General features: G+C 40.2%; 1 protein-coding gene across 13 annotated transcripts in view; it reads right to left on the minus strand.

Moving 5' to 3' along the window:
• The window catches only part of LOC109422492 (high affinity cAMP-specific and IBMX-insensitive 3',5'-cyclic phosphodiesterase 8), an 871,092-nt gene that overhangs the window by 45,663 nt on the left and 810,111 nt on the right, over nucleotides 1–15,318 (minus strand). For 12 of the 13 annotated variants that reach the window (XM_062852970.1, XM_062852969.1, XM_062852968.1 and 9 more), the window contains 5 exons: nucleotides 12,503–12,559; nucleotides 11,357–11,556; nucleotides 3,377–3,436; nucleotides 1,722–1,779; nucleotides 1,220–1,318 (listed from right to left, as the gene is read on the minus strand). In XM_062852970.1, coding sequence (XP_062708954.1) covers nucleotides 1,220–1,318; nucleotides 1,722–1,779; nucleotides 3,377–3,436; nucleotides 11,357–11,556; nucleotides 12,503–12,559 — 474 coding nt within the window. Of the gene's footprint in view, nucleotides 1–1,219; nucleotides 1,319–1,721; nucleotides 1,780–3,376; nucleotides 3,437–11,356; nucleotides 11,557–12,502; nucleotides 12,560–12,949; nucleotides 13,012–15,318 lie in introns of all 13 variants that reach the window. The other variant, XM_062852977.1, reaches the window with a different exon arrangement.

Here is a 15,318-nt window from a genome sequence, read left to right on the forward strand (position 1 = left end):
TATTATCTTGCCAAAAATATTATTAGAAAGTCCATTAGAATGTGTTCATGAAAATTTCTCAGAATTTCGTCACGAGTTCCTCTACGAAATCAGTTTAAAAATTAACCTACAAATATCTATATCTGACAATCTGGGCTTCTTCTTATTTTGTCTGAAAAAAATTTTCAGCATCCACTTTATAAAAAAACAGCGGTAAATAAATTTTCAAAATTATTTATGGCAATTCCAACTAAAAAGCATGCAGTGATTCCGGCATATTTACATTTCAAATAAAGCATTTTGCCTCGCATTTTCCAGAACAGAAACTCGAAGACCCGTCCGTGACGGTTGGTATTCACTGTAAGTCAGCAAACATCGCACAGTGGGCAAAATCGAATCAAAACAACGGAACTTATTTTTGCCGCTGGTTTGAAGCAATAAAATGTATGTATCCCAAAGGAAAAAAAACATGCTAAATCGATTGGTGATGGTCTCGTGATCGGCAGGTGATGGAAAGTGGCATCTATGGCCACTTTCAGGTTCAGAAGCTGGTTTTCCGGGTTCCGCACCAGACTATTTTCAATCAAGTCAACTTAATATATAGTGTGACACACCAATTCATGTCTATTTCTGGTAAGGATGTTAGTGGTTACTATTTAGACCTCACAGCGGTCATATGGCCACTTCCTGATCCTGGTCCAGTTCTTCCGGATCCAGATCCCGGCCATTTCAAGTGAAGTCAACTAAATATACAGTGCGACTTATCAATTCATATCTATTTTCCACTGGCATGTGAATAGTGACTGTTTGAGACCTCACCGAGGCCATATGGTCACTTCCGAATCCTGGCACAGTTCCTCCGGATCCGGATTCCGGCCATTTCAAGTGAAGTCAGATGAATATACAGTGCGACATATCCTTTCATGTCTGTTTTTGGAAGGGATGTATGTGGTGACTATTTGAGAGCTCACATGCCTACTTCGGGATCTTGCTTTAACGAGTTGCATTTTCGAATCCGTTTGTTTGATGGATTCCCAGATTTGTGCACGAAAAACGTCGAGTAGAATGAAAAGGGGCTGTTTGACGATTGTAACATAGAGATAGAAACGGCTCCCCAATAAAGACCCCTGATCGGCTTTCGATACAGCCCTCATTCCCCCCATCCAGATAAGGGAACCGGCCCTCGGCAAGTGCAAAGGAATAAAACAACCATCAAGGACAGACGGACGACTATTCTTACCTGTTGAGTTGATATCACATTCTGTGGCCGGACCAGCGAGTGCTGTATCTGTCGTAGTTCCGACGAGCAGATGGACACATGCGGCGACTCGATAATGCACTGGTGTAGTTGTGGAAGTAACCCGTCGTCGTCGTCGTCGTCGTGATGGTTTCCGGGGGGAAAAGCGTTCGGTGGGCAGGAAAAGAAAAACGAGAAAAGTAATTTTATTAGCTTCCAACTTGTCCTGCTGTCCATTCTGCCGGGGAAAATGGTGGTTGAATGAAACTATTCGTCTGGGAATGGATGGATGGATGGGCGGACGGCTACTGAAGGGATGAGGATCGATGTGGTTGATTGGGTTTTAGTTAAATTGATTTATCGTTTATTCATGCCCATCTATTTTGCATCGGGTTAAATGAAGGAAGATACGGAAGAGGGAAGGGATTCCTCGGGGATTGAAAATGTTCAACAGGAAGTGTATTTTTTTATTTGTTGTACTGCACTCGGATCTACACTTACTTACCCGGTTAAAGCCAACATCCAGCAGGGAAATCACAGCCGTATCGTCCTTCTCGAATAAACTGAAACGCAAAGGCAAGAGAACGGGAAGGCACACATATGAGACATTCTTCATCAGCCAAATGGAAGGTTCAATTGAAGGAGGAATGCTATTTCGGGTTGGTATTGTTTCAGAACAGAGGCCGAAATGAAAGTTGGCCTGCTTGTATAGCCTTAGGTTATTGCAAAAAAAAAAAAAAAATAACGCTGACTACTGTTTTTGGGTAATGCATGGTACGGCTGCGTCTGCAGAAATTGTTATGTGGAAGAGCACATTTTTCCTTGTTTTAGGAGTGCTGCTGCAGAATATGAAACTAGAATGAAAAATGACCCCATAGTTTCTACTATTTCATTTTTCATACACTTGGACAGCTCCACAAACCATGCATCTGGTGTGTACAGCAAACCAGTATGCAAAAAAAAAATCTACAAAAGTGTTTTTTTTTTCAAGCCAAAAAGGTTGCATAAAATCGAATCATGTTCCCTCTAACCCAAGCTATTCAGGAACAATGTAAAAATAATTCTAGCTTAAGTGTTGAACTGGGTACTCAATTCTTTCAAGCACTCATTATTGATATTGCATATAAAAGGGGGATTCACTAAACAGCGTAAACCGCTGATTAAATATTAGGGGTACTCACTAAACAGATTAAATTACTGCGTAAGCCTCCTCCTCTCCTCTTCTTGGCGTAACGTTCTCACTGGGACAAAGCCTGCTTCTCAGCTTAGTGTTCTATGAGCACTTCCACAGTTATTAACTGAGAGCTTCCTCTGCCAATGACCATTTTGCATGTGTATATCGTGTGGCAGGCACGAAGATACTCTATGCCCAAGGAAGTCAAGGAAATTTCCTTTACGAAAAGATCCTGGACCGACCGGGAATCGAACCCGTCACCCTCAGCATGGTCATGCTGAATACCCGTGCGTTTACCGCCTCGGCTATATGGGCCCTCCTACTGCGTAAGCCATGATTTTCTGTTTATTTGAAATGTTTCATGATTTTGCGAATAAAATAATCAGAAATTGCCTTGGTGATCGCGATGTTTTATCAGTTTAATCAGTTTACGCTGTTAAGTGAATCCCCCTATTAAGGGGACTCACTAAACATATTGAATTGCTGCGTATGCTATGATTTTCTGTTTATTTAAAATGTTTCATGGAACTGCGAATGAAATAATCAAAGATTGCCTTGGTGATCGCGACGTTTAATCACTTAACAGCGTAAATTGATTAAACTGATAAAACGTCGCGATCACCAAGGCAATCTCTTATTATTTCGTCGCGATTCATTGTTTATTTCATTTGCAATATAGCAGCAAATCACGGATTTCGCAGCAATTTACGCTGTTTATTGAATCCCCTAATGAATATTAGGGGTACTCACTAAACAGACATGTGAGAATTGCTGAAAGCCATGATTTTCTGCTGCGTAAGCCATGATTTCTGCTTATTTGAAATGTTTCATGACTGCGAATCAAATAATCAAAGATTGCCTTGGTGAGCGCGACGTTTAATCGGTTTACGTTTTACCCCAAAATCTTATTTTAAACATGCTGAAATTCTAAAGATTTTGCTCACAGAAATAAATAGTATAGACATAAAGGCTACATCATCACTTACTTTTTCTTAACTACTGCTACCATTGTTGTATGTTGACTACCTTTCGAGTTGCGGATTGACCTAAAACAAAATAAAAAAGAAAATAATTTTAATTGAGTTTCCAGGTTATTGAAACATTTTGTACTATGAATTGACCGAAAACCTTCTTTTGTTTTACTCAACAATATTTGTAAAAAAAAATGGTTGTCGTGAATTCTACGCCAGAAACGGCAAACAGACGAATGCGCATGACAAACGCCCGCTAGAACTACGTAGCTAAGGTTCGCAGTGATAAATGTTTCACATAGCTTAAACCAGAGTACGATGCTGCAGCTCTCTTAGATATTTATCCATGAATTCTTCCAGACACTACATAAGCAATTCTTCAATGATTTTCTTTGAGAAGTTCTTCTAGGCATTATTCTAGAGATTCCCCAGGAGTTTTCATATTTATTTTCAGGGAGCCATCCACGAATTCTTTAGAAGATTCATCCAATAGTTCCTTCAGGGAATCTTTCAGGAACTACTCCAGATCTAGAGATGGCTGGGTGATTTTTCTAGGAGTTTTTCAATTTTTTTTTTCTACACAAACTCTTCTCAGATTGCCTTTAGTAAATGCTCAAACGTACCTTCTAAGAAATCATGCAGAGATACCTTCAAGAATACTCCCAGTGAGTCTTTGCTAGCATTTTATCAGAGATTGTTTCAGAAATACCTTTTTTTTATAAATTACAACAAGAAATTTGAAGAATTCCTTCAGGAATCCTTTAAATATTCTCCCAGGTTTCCCCAGGTTTAGAATTAATTCCCCCAGGTTTAGAAATAATTGCTAAAAGAATCGTTTTAGCAATTTCTGGAAGAATCTCAGTAAGAAATCCCAAAGAAATATCTGGTCGAATTCAAGGAACATCCCTAGAAAAATTCACGAAACTTAGACTGAGTACTGGTGGAATCTATAAAAAAGTTCCTGAAAAAATCCTGAAGATATTTCTGAAGGGAGTCCTACAAAAAAAAAACACTGACATTTTGTTTTTTTTTTTTGACTCAACCCTAGTGGAATTCCTGCTGAACTCCCTTAAGGATTTTTCAGAGTTAACTCATGAAAAGTTCTTGGACCGAAGCAATTACAGGAGATACTTTCAGGGGAACTCCCAGAGGAAGCTTGCGAAAAACTTGCGGAAAAATGCCTAAAGCAATCTCTGGAGGAATCCTTGAAATCTTGAAAAAAATGATCTTTGAGAATCTTGAAAGATTCTCTGGAGGAACTTTTGGATTAATTACCAAGGAACAATGATAGCTGGATAACAACTTATTCAGAAAAAACATCTAAAATCAAGCCTAAGAGTGGCTTATTCATCCATTAAATAGCAATAATGTTTGTTGGGTTTCTCTGAAAGAACAAAAGGAATCTGGAGTAATTCCTGTAAGAATTTTTCGGGGAATTTACGGGGTGATTTCTTTACGGAGGAAGAAGTCTCTGGAAAAATCTCTAAGAAAAATCTCTAAGAATATGTGAAAAAGTTTATGAAATTAATCCCTCTGATGCAACTCACAAAGCAAGCTCAGGATGAATTTTTCGTAAGCATCTCTGGAGCAATTTCTGGTGGAACACCCCGAAGACTTGGAGGCGGAATCTCTACGAGAGGTAATTGAAAAATACTTGGAAGAAGTCTTCGCAGACATCACAATGGAATCTCTTGAAGGATATCTGAAAGACTTCTCGGAAGAATATTTGGAGTAATTGCAGGAAAAACTTCCTAAATTAAATTAAATTAATAACATAAAGAAATTGTTGTGAATTTATTGGATAAATTTCTAGGTTAATTTCTAGAAGGATTTTTGGAAGAATTCCTAAAAACATCTCAGAAGGAACTTTTTGTGGAAATTGTTTGAAGAAATACAGATGGTCGTCGTTGTGGGATTTCTAGAAAAATTTCTGGAGGGATCCTATAATAGTTCTACGAGAACCACTTCACTGAAACCCAATACCCCGAAAGTCATTACACCGAAAACGATTTTTTCCGAATGACACAGTAAGTTTCCTTTCAAACACTGTGTTACCGCGTTTGAAGCGCATTTGGGCATCATTTGCATCTTGAACGCACACAGCAATATGGGGCCCATATAGCCGAGGCGGTAAACGCACGGGTATTCAGCATGACCATGCTGAGGGTGACGGGTTCGATTCCCGGTCGGTCCAGGATCTTTTCGTAAAGGAAATTTCCTTGACTTCCTTGGGCATAGAGTATCTTCGTGCCTGCCACACGATATACACATTCAAAATGGTCATTGGCAGAGGAAGCTCTCAGTTAATAACTGTGGAAGTGCTCATAGAACACTAAGCTGAGAAGCAGGCTTTGTCCCAGTGAGGACGTTACGCCAAGAAGAAGAAGAAGAAGAAGCAATATGTGTAACTGGACTGGAACTGCACTGACGCTGCATGCAAATAGTACGAAACTTAATATGAGATATGTGCTTTCCTTGTTTTGTTCAAGTGCTATTCTTTTGGGCCTGGAAATACTGAGCACTAATCACTGTAACAATATAAGATGAAAGAACATTAAATTTAATGTTGGATTTAAAGTTAAAGTTAAGGTTAAAGTAGGAAACATCTATATAAATCAAAATGGAATGTTGTTCATATTATGTCAAGCTTACCTATAATTCTTTCGCTGTTGCAATTGTCTAGGGCTCAGACGTGTTCATGTGGAAAAATAATTCGTAAAAATGACCGGGACCGGAACACGAATCGAATCCGTCGTCTCCGGTTTGGCAGGTCAAAGCCTTATGCTCTAGGCTAACTGGAGACCCAACAGACATTCTTTTGACAATGACTATTGGAAAATATTTTTCGGGGTAACATACATTCGGGGAAAAGGGCCCATATAGCCGAGGCGGTAAACGCACGGGTATTCAGCATGACCATGCTGAGGGTGACGGGTTCGATTCCCGGTCGGTCCAGGATCTTTTCGTAAAGGAAATTTCCTTGACTTCCTTGGGCATAGAGTATCTTCGTGCCTGCCACACGATATACACATGCAAAATGGTCATTGGCAGAGGAAGCTCTCAGTTAAAAACTGTGGAAGTGCTCATTGAACACTAAGCTGAGAAGCAGGCTTTGTCCCAGTGAGGACGTTACGCCAACAAGAGGAGAGGAGGACATTCGGGGAAATTAGATACTCGGGGTAGTAGTATTTGGTGTACTGAAATTCGGGGTGATGGTTTTCGGGGTATGGAATTCGGAGAACTGTCATAGAATCGCTGGAGGAATCTGTGCAGAATTCAAGAACGAATCTCGGGAAGAATTTAGGGAAAAAAAATTTGAATAGTTTGTCGAAAATCGAATTATTGGTGTTTTGTTTTAGGAATTTCTGCAACAAATCCAAGAAGAACATGTGGAGATAGACTGTTGGGATCGATTGTTGCTAAAAACAAAATTTTGTTTTTGACAGTGTAGTCTTGAATGAAATCATTGATTCTACCTAATCTTCGCCAAACTTTCGGTCCTTGTATCGGATCTTCTTCAGGGCTCGATTCTAATCATCTTAGGGCAAAAAATAAGTTTCGGTGTGTTTCGAGAAGGTTGCAGCTGGTTGGATGGTACATGTGGGTGGTTGCACCATCCAACCAGCTGTAACCCTCTCGAAACTGACACACTGAAAAAAGATTTTCTTTTTTTTTACCAAAGTTGATCAGAATCGAGTCCTAAAGAAGGTCCGATACAAGGACCGAACCGTTGGCGAAGATTAGGTAGAATCAACGATTCCATTTAAGACTACACAGTCGAAACAAAAAAACCTGCGAAGATATTCACGGAACAATTTCTGGGGCAATTCGTAGAGGCAACTTTGGAAGAATTCTTAGAAAAATTTCGATTAATTTTTTTGAAATAATTCAGGGAGAAATTACTGGAGGTTTTTTTATAAGATGTCTGCAGGAGTTCAGGTAGGTATCTCAGGATGAATTACTGAAGCAATTTCTGGAGGGTTTTCTATACAAAAAGCTAGGGAGGAGAGGAACCTTCTTGATGAGAATTCATGGACGTGTTACTTCTGAAGCAACCTTATGCATTTTTTGGAATAATCTCAGGAGAAATTGTGGCAGGAATTTTCTTAAGAATTCTCCTTCCTAGAGGATCCTTTGAATGAAATAAGCACTAAATATGTGGCGGATTCGTAAAAGAATCACTAAAAATTCTAGAAAATTCTAGCAGTCTCTAATTCCTGGCATCACTATGTGTTACCAGAATCTTCAACATCTTCAAATATCCCTGTTATATCTTTTGGGTTCACCAGAAATCACCAGTTACTTCTCAAAGAGATACCTTGCCCTATTTTCTTCGGATTATACAGTATTTTTTAATCATCAGTTTGCTGTTAGAGTCCACAGCTTCATTTTTGAAGCCCCACCATTCCTGACTGTTTCTCCAAAATCACCATCTTCTCCTTCAAACCACCAATGAGCTTCAGCTGTTTGCCGAAAAACTCATCTGTTTTTAGCTACTAAATTTCTCTCGACATAGGTATTGGTCATAGGTTATTGGTCCATGTTGCCACAGCTGTGAAGATGTGGGTATGGGTATTCAGCATGACCATGCTGAGTGTGACGGGTTGTAAAGAAATTTTTCTTGACTACCTTAGGTATATACTCGGGTAGATCGTAGGATCTCAATAATAGCATATTTTGATATGGGTATCAAAAGAGATATTGGTTTGAATGATATGAGAAAACATATTTAACTTTTGTAAGAACCAACCAAAAGCAGCAAGCTATTCATTTGATCTTGAAATATCAATTTTTGGTATTGTTCAGATGTTCCAGTTCCAGAAACAGTTTTTAGATATTTATTTTAGTACTTGTATCTCCTATATCAATCAAATCAATATCACGTTTTGATCGGCGTAAGTACACCTCTTTCTTTTGATAAATAACTGTACAAGTACTGAAGCAGGCTTTGTCCTAGTTAGGACGTGACGCCAAGAAGAATGTTAGTCGTAGGCTGACAGCAAAGAGGGTGTTCGCTTCTGCAAACCTGAGCGTCTGTTCTCCAGGAAGTGCGGCTTACAAAAGGGTACGATCCCCATGTTAAATGATGCTGATCGTTGTCCGAGTTTCAGGGATGGACTCCAAGTTGTGCACAGTGTGCACAGTGCATTGTGTTCCTTCGGAAAATATTAGGTTGATACCCGACTTTGCGAGCCAGCAGTAGAAAAAAAATCCAACGGAAAAACAGCAAGAGAATATTTTGAACCAAAATCAACGGCAGCGGCCCCAGTGAACAAAAAGTACTTGTGATTAGAAACTCGGAAGGAGCACACGCAACTAGCTGAAGCATCGCGTTGCACTGCAAGAGGTGTGTTGGGCAGAAACCATGGCACGAAAGTTTAGTTTACCATCTACCAGGGTTACGGCAACATATGCGATATGCAGAGGCACGTGATCGGTTCATGGACAATCGACGGAAGAATGTGCTGTTCAGCGTGAATAACGTGTATTATTTAATTCACTCTCACTCAGTGACAACAATTTGGAAAGGAATTCGCGAAAAAGTTACTCGTCCCCTCGGTGAGACTCAAACTCACGAATCCTTCTTTCTAGACGGGCGCGTTGCCGACTACACCACGAGAACTATCGAAGTTGTAGTGACTAACTTGAATTCAAGTTTAGCTCGAAATTCTGTACTATAACAGCTTTCACTCAGAAAGCACTGATTGTGACAAATACGCATCCTACGTCCAGTTCGAATGCGAGTACAATCGCTGCCCAAGCCATGGTCTAACTGTACGGTACCGGCGACCGCCACGGTATAACTTAGAGCAACTGAAGCAACCGGATGTTACATCAGCATACGCGGAGAATCTCGAGGCAGCGTTGCCAGACGAGGGCGAGCTCGATTTAATCCCACTAGAGGACTGTTGGAGAACAGTAAAAGCAGACTTCAACGATGCAGCCGAAACCCGGGTAGAGGAAAAGAGCTCAATAATAGCATATTTTGATATTGAGATCAAAATGTGATATTGGTTTGATTGATATAAGAGATAAAAGATCTAAAAATAATATCCAAAATTTACTCCTGGAACATCATCATCAGATCATATTTAGATCTTGTAAGATCTAACCAATAGCAGTAAGCTATTGGTTTGATCTTGAAATATCAAATTTTGATATTTTTCAGATGTTCCAGGAACATTTTTCAGATATTATTTTCAGATCTTTTATCTCTTATATCAATCAAACCAATATCACGTTTTGATCGTCAGTACTTCACTCCTACCCGGGAAGCTCCATCGGTTACGTGGAAAGGAGTAGACGGAACAAGTTGTTTGACGAGGAGTGCAGATCAATTTTGGAGAAGAAGAACTCAGCACGGGTGGTAATGCTGCAGCAAGGAATCCGGCAGAACGTGAAACGTTACAAACAAAATCGGAAACAGCAGACCAGAACAGACCCACCCCTTGCCCGAGAAGAAGCGCTTCCCAAAAGTAGCGTAGTGCGAAGAAATGGAACTGCTGTGCCTTTCCCAAGAAACACGGAAATTCTATCAGAAGCTCAACACATCCCGCAACGGCTTCGTACCGCGAGTCGAAATCTTCAGAGATGAAGGTTTCCTGACGAACCGACTTGAGGTTATTGAAAGGTGGAGGCAGTTCTTCGATGAACACCTGAATGGCGTGATGAGCGGGTGACCACTGCAACGCAGAAAACGACTACGCCAGTGCAGCAGAGGACGGAAACGATCCAACTCCCACACTGAAAGAAGTTAAGGAAGTCATTCACCAGTTTAAAAGCAATGAAGCAGCTGGTAAGGATGGTATCGCAGCTGAACTCATCAAAATAGAAGCTGGAGAGTTGGCCACCTGTCTGTACTAGTTGCTTGTCAGGATCTAAGAAACTGAACAGCTACCGGTGGACTGGAAGCAAGGGATAATCTGCCCTATTCACAAGAAAAACGGCCTACATTTGGAATATAGGAACTTCAGACCGATCACCATTTTAAATGCTGTCTACAAAGTGCTATCCCAGATAATTTTCCGTCTGTTTCCAAAAACGAAAAAGTTCGTGGGAAGTTATCAAGCTGGCTTCATCGACGGCCGGACAACAATGGACCAGATCTTAACCGAAAAGCAAATCCTCCAGAAACGCTGTGAATACCAGGTCGAAACGTACCACCCATTCATTGACTTCAAGGCAACATACGACAGTATCGACCGCACAGAGGTCATGAAAGTAAACGACTGAAAGGTCATGGAAGTAAACGACTTTTCTGGAAAGCTGGCTAGACTGATTAAAGCAACTATGGACGATGTGCAAAACTGCGTAAGAGGTTTCGGGTGAACTACCTAGTTTATTCGAATTTCTCTGGGAGCTGCTCCTGCCTACTCTTGAACATCAGCAAGGACGATGAGTCGGGCTCAACAGCCGGGGTCCAGGGAGAAACGTTATGATGGACGGAGATACCTTTAAGGGAGTGGAGGAATTCGTCTACCTTGTATCCTTACTTACGGCTGACTGACAATTATATCAATCGAGAAATACGAAGGCGCATTACCATTGAAAGTTGTGCCTATGGGCTTCAGGCCTCCAGAAGAAACTGTGGTCAAAAACCCTGCCTCAAATAAAAAAAACGCTCTCCTGTTGATAAATCATTTGTTGGAGCCTGAAAAATAATTAATTCATAATATCCTGCAAATAAGTACCTCACCTTTCAATACCTTTCAAATCTATGAGTATCAAATCAATTGAAAACAAAAATGCGAATTCAGCTACATTTGAAGTATAGCTCTAAAATGACCCACTTGACTCTGATTCACGGTAAGCACGCCTCAATGATCAGCGTGGTGATTTCGAATAGATATCATAAAGCATCGCGTGTAGTCGACCCGTAGGCGCAATCCAATAAACCAGAAAGCACTAACATGTAATGCCAATCAGTGATGCCAGCCATTATATTGGTTGGTTGGATTCCACTTTATCAATCCACCTTTCGTCCCTCACACTTACCTCCCGAGAACGTCCGCCTCGATGATGCGGGGATACCGGGCGTCCACCACGATGATATGATGCCCTCCGGTGGCCACATTCTGGAACGCTTCGATGGCTGTTTCGGCCGACTTGACAAAGGTGGGTTCAAAGTTGAGCCGATGGCAGGCGGTGGCCAGCGCTTCGAACACGGGATCATTTTTGCAGAATGCTATTAAAATCTGCACACGTGTCAACGGAGGAAGATCAATGGTTGTCAGGCGACACAGGCGCGCGTTGTAGGCGTTAAGGTGGGACATTGTGGCGCACATGAAAAAAGAGAGATAATGAAAAATTAAACCAGATATGAAACCGATAAAATCAAACAACTATGGAAGGCATTAACGGCGGACGGCACCGTTCAACAATGGAGCGTGAATCCTCATCCATATAAAACCTGATGGAAACGATGATGATGAAGATAATCGAGTTGGACGCTATACACGTCCGAATTACGACGCATCATCATCGCTCTCGGCAGGCTTCAAACGGCGATGTGATACACAGTGGTTCAAAAGACGTTAAGCTTAAGGTTACAGAAAAAACGTGGGAAAAACGTTATTGGAACAGCGCATTTGAGAGGCTCTCTTTGTTCACTTTCTCTCTTTCAATAATTGCAATGTAATGGAACACTTTGCAACTACTTTTGCAGTACAAATCAAAAGACGATTGTTTTGGGGTGATACACAAATTATGTCACGCAAAAATCGACCTTTTTCAACCCCCCCTCCCCCCTATGTCACACTTTTTGTATGGGACCTCAATATTTTTTGTAACAGTCGTCACGCTCTGCAAAACCCCCCCTCCCCCCTAAATGCGTGACGTAATTTGTGTACGGCCCCTGACCATCGTTCTATGCAATGAGACAATCATTATTCAAATAAACAGCTGAGATATAAACGAAAGAGAGGGAAATCAAAGAGAGCCTCTCTTCTGCAGATAGGACCTTTATGATATGTTTGGCCTGAGTTATATTCGATTTTCTTCAAAAATGCCGGAAATAGTGTTTGTCATCATTCTGAACCACTGTGTGCACTACCCCAAAAGTGGGTGGGAATTTTCGCCACATCGCCTCTACACTAAAAGAACAGCTGGCCTGAGCTGGGGGAAGAGCGACTTGTTGCTTACCTTTATCGGTGGGTTGGGCGGCAACAGGTTGGGAAATTTTAAATCCGATATTAATCTCTGCATTGATGATGGGACGATCCACAGCGGCCGGATTGGCATGATGCGACAAGAATATGAAAGAAAAAGAAGAAACAAAAGAAGGAAAAAAATGAAGAGAAGATATTTGCAACTATGGCTTTTCGGTATTGATCTTGTTTGTCGTATGCTCAGCAGCTCGAAGTGACAATATTGGACAGCTTTTATGCTTTGTGAAAAATATGAGTGAACATAAATATAAACAAGGAAAAGTTTTCAGCTGGTACAGCTTGTTGTTTGGACGTTTTATGAGCTTCGAACTCAGCAGAAAATAAAGATCTGCTTTGATACAATGTTCGCGTACTGAACTTGTTTGTGTATAGAAACAGTTGAAAGACAGTAGTTTCGTTTGTATTAATGGAACTAACATACCTCTGACTTGGAACTTTCTTCGGAAAAGCTTGATTTTGAAGATGTTTCACTTTCTTCATTACCTGCATAGAATAAAAACTTATTAAAAACCGTAATCCACGTAAAGTGTTTGATCAGTCTACACTGCTGTGCTCTTTTATAGACGCTAAACTCATTACACAGCGAATCAAAAATTTACTTTTGGTCTGTCTCAAAAGCAAACTTATGTGTCTGACAAACTTTGGGTCACTGAATCCGAATCATGGCTCAGATTTGCTTCATCTTGTGGTTGCTTCTTTGACTGCAAGCCATTAAGCATGGACATTATATTTTAAAGCAATCAAAGTATGAATTGGTCAATTAACACCTGAATTAACGGTTTATGCAAAATATTTCATTTTACCAAATCGAATTTCTTAGTTTTAAGCATTTTAAGTTGGGTACTCAAATTGCATGTAAGTTTTGGAGGCTGATTTGTATGGCAAATATTGTACCTACCATAAAATGCTTAAATCTATGAAATTTGATTTAGTAAAACAAAATATTTTGCATGTGTTGTTAATTTAGATGTTAATTGACCAAATTTACCCTTTGATTGCTTAAAAAAACATTTCCATGCTTAATGGCTGGCATCCAAAAACAACCCAAAATCGCACATTTTGCCCCATAAATTAAGGTATAGCTTAAAATTGTGACGTTCTGGAGCAAATCCGAGCCCGGATTCGGATTCAGCGGCCCAAAATCTATCGGAGAAACATAAGTTTGCTCTTGAGATAAAAAAATGTTGCGCTGTGTTATCACTTCCTCTTTGGGATATTACGCCGTCGAAGGAAAGTTTTCAGAAACTTTTTCAGTGCTGATCACAAGACAACCGTTTAAACCATCGTGAAATTCCTGGAGAAATTCTTGAAGGAACTTCTGCAGGAATTCCTTGAGGAACTCTTGAAGAAATTTCTAGAGGAATTCATGGAGAAATTGAAGAGATTCTAGGTACAGAGAAATTCGTGGAAGGAACTCATGAAAAAATATTGGAAGGAACTCCTGGAGAAAATCCAGAAAGAACTCCTAGAGAAATCCCGGAAGAAACTTCTAGAGGAATCCCAGAAAGAACTCCTGGAGACATTCCATTAGGATATCCAGGAGGAATTTCTTGAGAAATCATGTTAAGAATTCCTAAAGGAATCATGTAGGGGCTGCCTGGAAGAGTTCCGAAAAAAAACCAAAAGTGTAATCCCTGGAAGTAACTCCTGGATGTATCTCGGAAGGATCTCCTGAAGAATTCCTGATCGAATCATAAAAGGCATGTCCGGGAGGATTCCAAAAAGAACTCCTACAGGAAGTGAGGAGGAAAATCTTGTAGGAAGCTTAGAAAAGGAAGAAGAAAGTGGAATCCCGATTATAATTTATGGACCAAACCCGGAAGAAATTCAAAGATGAATATCGGAAGACACTGCTTGAGGTATCCCAGAAAGAATCCCTAAAGAAATACTGATAAAAACCTCCTGGAATCTCAAAAAGATTTCTCGCGAGAACTTCTGGAGAAATCCCGTTAAATTTCTAGAAGAAAAACAGAAAAAATTTAATGGAATATCAGAAGGAATTCTTAGGAGTGTCTCATAGAGATCTCCTGGAAAGCCATCGGATGGAATTCTAGGAGAAATGCGAGAATGCGAATTGGCACGGTTGTGTCTTTTTCTACAGATCACATCAAAATGAACATTATAAGCTGGGAGCGGCAAAGCGGAACGGCCCAACGGCAACGACAGTTTTAGTACATTCCGTGCTTGTCGTTCCTGTCGTTCTTGCCGTTTTGCCGTTCACATCATGGTTCACATTCTGTTTGGTGCATTACACACCGTGCCCAATAAGTTCTCATACAAAATACAAATTTTGAAAATATAATTTTATTTGACATCTGCGATTCATATTTCCAAAATGAATGCATGTATTGTATTGCCGTGTGCGGCATAGTTGTTCCATGTTCCAAAATAGCTAACTGAGAAACGCTTTTTCAGTTTCAGCCTTGTTTCCTTCTCTACGGGCAATAAAAAACACAAAGTGAATTCATTAGCATAGCATTAGAATTGGTATTGAAGTATGAACAAAAAGTTTCACAAACATTCAATATACTTTGATTTTTGAAAGAAAAACTCTGGTGGGACTGTAATGCCGATAAATCTAGCAATTTTCGGGATTTTCTCGTTATAAGCTTACCCACGTCATGTGAGATGTTCAGCATAAGCTGTCCCATGTTGAATTTTACAAATTATATCAGGATTTCCGGAGAATGTTCAGGATTCCCTCGGATAGCCTTTTAAGCGTATGAATTGAACATGGTACGTGATAGTTTTTGAGAAAAAAATAAAAGAACATGGAACACCTTATCATAA

The sequence above is a fragment of the Aedes albopictus genome, chromosome 2 (genome assembly GCF_035046485.1).
Source record: "Aedes albopictus strain Foshan chromosome 2, AalbF5, whole genome shotgun sequence".
Lineage (NCBI taxonomy): Eukaryota > Metazoa > Arthropoda > Insecta > Diptera > Culicidae > Aedes > Aedes albopictus.